At 27.9% G+C, this 8,236-nt stretch overlaps 1 protein-coding gene across 1 annotated transcript; it reads left to right on the top strand.

Moving 5' to 3' along the window:
* Positions 1–6,095: 6,095 nt before the first annotated feature.
* Positions 6,096–6,867, top strand: LOC111879761 (E3 ubiquitin-protein ligase MPSR1). Its single transcript, XM_023876197.3, has one exon. It carries the CDS (start codon positions 6,207–6,209, stop codon positions 6,753–6,755), a length of 549 nt encoding a protein of 182 aa, XP_023731965.1. The 5' UTR covers positions 6,096–6,206; the 3' UTR covers positions 6,756–6,867.
* The last annotated feature ends 1,369 nt before the right edge of the window (positions 6,868–8,236 follow it).

Raw genomic sequence — 8,236 nt, 5'->3', positions numbered from 1 at the left:
CATATAATGACAACTGGTGTGGCATCCATGAGAATGCACCACTTAAAAGAACAGTTTTGAATAATGTAAGTGAAAATTATTTAAATTGCTTATCAGTTTTGATTGTTTCCACTTAGATGTGAACATTAACATTCTTGTAGAGAAATGGAACTTCAAATGAACCCTACATAGCCAAATCAACAAACATGACAACACAAAAAGAAGCCTAACTTGGCATATAACCAAATTTCCAACAAATTTCAAAATTTTAAGGTTTTGTTGAACAATTTTTTCCATTTATCATAATTTTATTTTATTCCAACCTTATATGAGTAATCAATAATCTAAATCAAGTGAAAGAAGTAATTATTCATTTAAATCCAGTAAAAAAAATTACAATATTGTGAAATTACATATAATTTACATGTTTGCTTATTGTCTTGGAGGTACCCGACCACTTGGATATGTACTATTATTTGATTAATTAGTGCATAAATTACATTATAGAATATGAAATTTAACGATTGTTCAAATTCATTTACACTTGATTTAACAATAGAAAATGGACAAATTTATATTCATAAAAGTATGCTTAATTCAACAAATTTGTTATCAAAATTAATAGAAAACTAAGTTTCTTGAAGAAACAAGACAAATACATAAAAATAAATAAAAAAACAAAAAACAATTGAAGATCATGTCAGAAAGGTATGACCAATAAAATCTTTTTGATACTTTTCAATATAGACATGGTTAATCTTTTCTTCAGGATGATAAGTACAAGTGAGTAGAGAAAACAAATTTATAATCATAAAAATATGCTTAATTAAAAAAATTTGTTATCAAAGTTAATGGAAAATATTTTTGTCAAAATAACCAATTATTAAGTACGTGGGATATTAACACTAAGGGATTTTGAGTTTTGCATCATCCTCAAGCTTCAATAAAAACATCAACTAATGCTCATCACTTTCAAGTAAAAATCTTTGCAATATAAACTTAATTATAGTAAAGCTAATCAATAACGTTATAGAAAAAGGTAAGTTTAAGAATAATTACATAAAGTTATTGGGTTAGATATTTGGAAATCGAGCAATTGTAATTTAACATGTATGAGATCGATTATTATCTTCAAAATTTGAAGTATTTACTATATTAATGAGAATTAAATACAAGATGACTCTTTTGCCCTTGATGAATTTTGGTACCATCGATGTACACTGAGAAAGAAATACAATAATTAAAAAGATATATCACGTTGATTTGCAAACATATAGGATGTTGAGTGCATAAGTTATGACTTTAAATTTGGGGAGGATTTTAATTTTAATTTAGGGATAACAGAAATTGTTGAAGGTTTGAGAGGAAACATTGATAGACAACGTGTTTAACCAAACATTGGTCAAGATGACGTAAACAATTTGATCTAAGGGTGGAAAATGTATAAGTGAAACACATTCAAAAATATTTATTACTTTAGATGATGAAATAAAGATTATCTTTTAGACATAGAATTCAATCTTCTATTTCGTATATGTAAATGTCTTACACTTGGGTTGTGGTGACTTAGTAAGACATGTGGAAGATATGTTGGATAACTTATTGACACATGTTCAAATCCTGACACTACTCAGCCTCTGTGGCCATGGAGTTTCGCGTGCAGTGACTCCGTGTCATGAGGCATAGCCTCATGTTCGCAGCGGGGATTAGTCGGTGCGCGAAAGCTCTCCCGGAAACCCTCGTTAGGGACGTTTCATTTACAAAAAAAAAATGTAAAAGTCTTAGTCTTTGCCTCTCTCTAACGTCATTGTAATGTGTTTTTATTATTTAAATCTGTAAAATTATGGATATCATTAATATCTAAAAAATAATAATATTTCGATGGTAAATGTTTACTAATAAATTTTTCAATAAATTCACAAGAAATTGTAAACTTCGTTTTAGAACGGTTAAAAGATTTATAAAAGTTTATAATTTCATAAAAAGTTGTAGTTTGCTAATATTTATATTGAAGTTGTAATGAATAACATTGTAACAATGCTGGTAAATTCACATTCAAAGGAAATAATAGAGTAAAAAATGATTAAAATTCTAAATTCATATGAGTTTAAACCCAAAATGCAAATAGATGAATAATTCAATATTTCATAAAACCCAAAATGTATTTAAATGATCAAAATTCTAACCCAAAAAACGAATAGTATTAAACAAAGTAATCAAAAAACAAACCCAAAAACCAAATGGTATGTAAACATAATATGAAATCAACTGTACTCTAATCACCCAACTACTCATATAAAATCATGAAAATCATATATTATTTTTCTTTCTTTGGAATTAACAATTTTGGCTTGCCTTCTCCATAAGTACGATCTGCCATTGATGTTAATGATCGTTTGGTTGATGACATCGTCTCCATATTATCAACATCGTAAACATCTCCCAAGTTGTGTTTTTAATTCTTCATGTCTAGACATTTTTTTAAAGGATGTCCACTTAATTAGTGAACTTATTACAATACTTTTATCAAGATTCAAAGCCGGTGTGCAGTTATCACCAGTAAACGAAACTGCATCCTAAATATAGAAAATAAATTCATATGTCAATCTAAAAGTTAATAATATTTTAAAGTATTTAAAATATTAGATTTAGTTATATTATATTTAAAACCTTTAAATTTAATGTGTCTTTACATCCGAATTTCGCCGATAAAACGTTAAACGAATCAGATTACGGCGCCTATAATTGTAGTACGTAGACATATGTTAGTTGATCAACTAGAATATAAAAAATGAATCTAATAAGTGTAGTGTTTGTAGTATGTTTTGTAAAAGAATGTTACATGTTTAATGTTAATTTTTTTTTCCAATTCAACAGTGATTTTATTATCAACATTGAAGTTTGAGATTGCATAACCATCAACATTGTTCTTGAAATTATAATGAGAAATTTGAATTTTGAACGACAACTTTTTATCCAAAAGTAATTTCAAAGCAGACGGATAAATCTTCATATTACCCTCCTAAAAATGGAAAAACTAACGGTTATAAAAATAGACAGACAAAAAGTAAAAATTAGTTTTATGTAAATGAAGTTAATACCGATAATCTCATTAAACTTTTGAAGCAACTCTTGTGTGTTTTTTTCAAGAAATTTCTTTGCGTCACAATCAAATAATGTAAGTGACACCATGCCGGTAAAGTCTTCTATTATAATGGTGATTTTGAAACTAAAACCATTGATATAAACAAATTCAATAATATAAAATTTGAAAATTTAATCGAAGATTATAATAATATGTATAAAAGAGTTATTGAAAACCTTGGAACAACATATACGTCTTTATTCATGCAAGTTGAAGTGTAACAATAAAAAACTTTTTTATCTTGCTTTTGATCCGTTCCACCAGCTTTGTCATCATGCATTAAAACAACTTTTATGATTTTCTCTTGACAAACATAAGTCAACACATTAAAAAATCGATATAAATGGTGTAATTTTGTTTCTGTAACTAAATGAATGAAACTAATATGCTTAAAGTATATTGATTAATTTTTTTGATGACCTCTCAACATGAACACAATAATAACAAATAATAAGAACATAGTAAACGCAAGAAATTGAAGAAGAATAAGGAGAATAGAGTAAAGTAAGAGCTTGGAAAAAAGAATCAGAGAAAAAGATTGCTCAAGAAGAACACTGTAAATCATAGGACTCAATACAAAATCGTAAGAATAATCACTTCAATGTAATCGTATATATAGGGTGTTTTTGAAGAGGGAAATCATTATCTTCTAAAAAATTTGGGATCCTAATATATCATCTTTGAGATTTTCGGTTACTCATTTGGAAAAAAAGAGAGATATCGGCTACATTAATTCAAAACTTCAAATTAATTGACTTTCTTATTTAATCAGTTTTAAAATTCATCCAATAATCTCAAATTGATTCATTTTATGTAGGATATATCAAAAAATAAATTATGAATAATATTGACTTTAATTTTGACTCTTAAATATTTTGCTGATTTAATGTGATTATATTAGATTTTATAGGTTAATAACTTAGTTATTGATATTCTTGTTTAATGAGTTTTTTTTAAATAAATAAATAAATAAAATATAAACGGGTTTGAATTTGGAAATCAAAAACTATAAATAAAGAAGTTAAATTAGGAACAATATTAATTAGAGAAGCTGATATCATGTATATAAATAGAATGATACTAGGTGTGAGACTCATGTATTACATTAGTTTATTTAAAAAAAACAATTAAATATAAAATTGTAACAATTTGAAAATTTTGAATTTATAAGAAAAATGACAAAAATTTTGAATTATTAAAACTAATGAGGCTTTAATTTATTGAATACATTACATATATAAATTATTTCTAATAAATACCTTACATATATATTACCTTACATATTAAATGAAGAATTTTAATTTAATAAAATAAAAAATACAATAAAATGACAAGTGGGAAATAGAAAATTTAAAAATTCTAGAAAATGGCATGTGTCTAAATGGAGAAGAAGATGACATGTGGCAAAAAAACTTTCATTTATTATAGTAGATATACAAAAATCAATATACATTTGATATATAGGAACACTATTATATAAAGATTCAACAAAACTAATTTTTAACACTTTATATTTGAATCACAAATCTCTTCAAACACATGAATCTTTTATGCGAGCCAAACTTACTTATATACTACTAACTAGTTTATAACCCGCGGAAACCATGGTTACAACATTAGTTAAAATTTCAAGTAAAAACTTTAAATTATTAATCAATTATTTGAAAAAATGATCAATTAACAGATATTTCTTTAGTTATATAAAATTATAATTGTTGATTTAAATAAATACGTGATCTTATAATCTTTATTAATTTTATTTTAATTTTTATTCTAATGTTATTAATTTAATGTAATTAGAATGAAAATTTTAAATTTGAAATGAAACATCAATAGGTTAACAAATGGCATGACATTAATTAGAAGGCCTAATAAGGTGACGCATGACAAAAGAAGATTAAACTTGTTCTTTTATTAGAATAGGGAGATGTTTCAATCGATAAAATAATGACTGAATTTAAAAATGCTATAATTATTACAGATTCTATAATTAAATATAATTGTGTTTGAATTTTATTTGAGGAAAATGATGTCAGCAGTTTGATCTAATTGTGAAAAATATAGGATTAAAACACAATCAAAGGCTCTGATTGCTTCCTTGGTGAATTAAGAGTTATCTTTTTATAATATTTAGAGATTGAATTAAAACAACGTTCGACCGTTATATGGTTCCGTGACAAAAAATTTAGTAAATTTTATTTTTTCCAACACTCACACACCCAACCACACACCACTAAAACAAATAACAAAATAATATTCACAGAACATAACTAAAAATATATTAATCATTTTACTTTTACATAATGACCAAAATGTTAAAAAAAGAAAAGGGATTTATTATTATTATTATTATTATTATTATTATTATTATTATTCTTTTGTAAAAATATTTCGACACAATCGATAGAAATGATACAAATTTATTTATTATTATTATTTTTATTTGCATAATTACATTTTCTCTTTAAATAATCATAGAAAATCTCCAAGTATCCCAACAATCGATACAAATGTAAAACGTTTTGGTGTTTTAAATAATAAACTTTGTGAAACACGTGGTGTCCACTTCCCCAAAAACATTTTATAATTCGAAATTATCATGTAACAAATTGTTTGACATAAATTAATCAAAAAATGTAAGTTGACGTTAGTTACTAACAAACCTTTTGTAAAATTCTAAAATGAATATTTTCCATGGTTACCTTCAAATAACATTCCTTGATAATAAAATAATACAAGTATGTTCTACTTTTTCTTTAATATATGTCCCGAAGTAAAACGGAGCAGTGATTTGTGAACCCTTTCAAGTTTCCGAGGTGCTCATAGGTCAATTACCAAACTTTAAGGGGGCTATTCTCAATATAATAATAGTAAAAGGGGTTATTCTGTAAGTTATGTCCTTCCGACTCCCAAACTATGACGTGAGCAATGACCGACGATGAGTTTTACTCGCCGACATTCAGAACCTTCTAGTCGTCCCTTTAATCCTCTTCATATAAATCAAGCTTCCAAAATCACAATAACCCTCGATTTTTTTCTTAAATTTGCTTCATCTGAAAGCTAATCAAATCAACCCCAGATCATGTCGTCGTCATCGGAGCAGGACTTTGATCAGTCAATTCGCGATTTCATCACATCATTTGTCAGAACTGCCGTTGCCGCCGCTCCTCCGTCACAGGATCACGACGGAGAAGAAGCAGAAGCAGAAGCGATCGTCTTCACGGTTTACGCTACTCACGCCGGAAGTCTCGTGAAAGAAGGGCCATTACCGGCGTCGAAAGCGGCGATAGAGGCCATCCCGACGGTTACAGCGACGGAGGGAGAAGATTGTGCGATATGTTTGACGGATTACAGTGGTGTTGCCGGAGAAGCGAAGGAATTGCCGTGTAGGCATCGGTATCATTCGGATTGTATCATGAAGTGGTTAGGTATCCATGGGTCGTGCCCGGTTTGTAGATACGAGATGCCGGTGGATGAAGAGGAGAAGCGGCGGAGAGACGGTGGTGATGGTGAGTGGTGGCGAGTGATGATCACCGTAGAGCGTCGGACTCCGGTGAGTGAATCGGGTCGGAATTCTTCGGATTCGGTAGAGGGTAGTGGGTCATCAACAGACTATATGGATATTGATTAGATTTTTATATTTTTTAATTCTTTTTCTCCATTAAGGAATTTTGTACAAAATGCATCAAGTTTGGTTTTTATTTAATTCGCTAAAATTGGTTAGTTCGATTTTGAAAATTTCATCGTACGTGTTTTTTTTTTATTGTTGAAAGGTTAATTAAGCAATCTCCAAAAAAGATTAGAGCGTAAACTAAAATAATTCTATGGATGATTGTTATTACAAAAAAATGGATTTGTTACTTTTTCTTTTTTAACAATAGAGAGTTATTTTGTGATACAGTAGATATCTTAGTTCGGTTTTTACCAAATCTTCCACGAGAAAGTAAGCGTCTTATATGGGATGGAGTCGTGGAGACTTTTTTGTTTTTACAAGCACGGCAAATTGGTTGGAGAGACTAATAAGTTACTAAGGATCTTTGGTTTAGCTTTTCACAGTCTTTTTTGTAAAAGAAAAAAAACAAAAAGATGTTTGACAAACTAGGAACTTTTGGAGTTTTAATACAAGAAAAAACATTTTTTTGGAAAAGTCAGGAAATCTTGACTTTTTGTAACTTTTTGGAAAAGATCTTTTAAGCTTTTAAAAGCTAAGCCAAACACGCCCTAAAATTCATTGTAAATTGTTGGAGTTGTAAAGATATGTTTCTCGATTAATAATGTTTGCTTATGAAAATTTTGTACTTTTGAAATAATAAAAAATTTCAATCACTCAACGACTAACTCCTAACTAAATTTGTAAATTATTTATAAATAAAATGAAAGTATTTTTTGGATTGGCCGCATAACGACAAAATGATTTGAATTGACGTACTCATAAAAATAAATGTTTTGTTAATTTATTATGTGATTAATAAATTAAATAGTAATAGTTAATAGTTAATTATTAATTAAAGATAGTCAGATTTGATTAATTAATCAGAATTAATCTTAAATTAATTTGAATTAGTTATAAGTGCAATGGATGAAATGTAATTATTCAGTAATTGAAAAAAAAAAGAAATTCTAAAATCTTCCATGGTATTAATGATTTTGGAAGAGTTTTTAGGATTTTCGGAAGCCTCTTGGTAACTGATAAGAAAATGATTTGATTCGGGATTAAATTTATTATTTAATTATTCAAATCTAGATTCATCTGCTAGTTACCTAAACTATAAATAGGACCATTGGACACCAAAATTTCGTGGTTCTCTCTACCTAAAGGGTGAAGAACGAAATTATCATCCTCTTTTCTCCTCTCCTTTAATCTTAGGGTTTCTTGTGTTTTGAGAGTGAAACATTATATGCTCGCATATTATTAGAGCTAGGTTTTCCAAGGAGACAACAAGATTTGATTAACTTGATTGGAATCAACAAAATGTACGTATCTCTAACCATGAATTTCGATTTATAAGGTTTAGTTTTGTGTTTTTATAAGTATGTTGCTATTAGATGTGAAAAAGGCATAGATCCATTTTAGGTTGTATGCATCTTTAAGTGTTAAGAGAATTTCTGCAT

Source organism: Lactuca sativa, chromosome 3 (assembly GCF_002870075.4).
Source record: "Lactuca sativa cultivar Salinas chromosome 3, Lsat_Salinas_v11, whole genome shotgun sequence".
NCBI classification, from domain to species: Eukaryota; Viridiplantae; Streptophyta; class Magnoliopsida; order Asterales; family Asteraceae; genus Lactuca; species Lactuca sativa.
The sequence above is the reverse complement of the archived record's forward strand: the minus strand, read 5'-3'. Positions and strand labels throughout refer to the sequence as shown.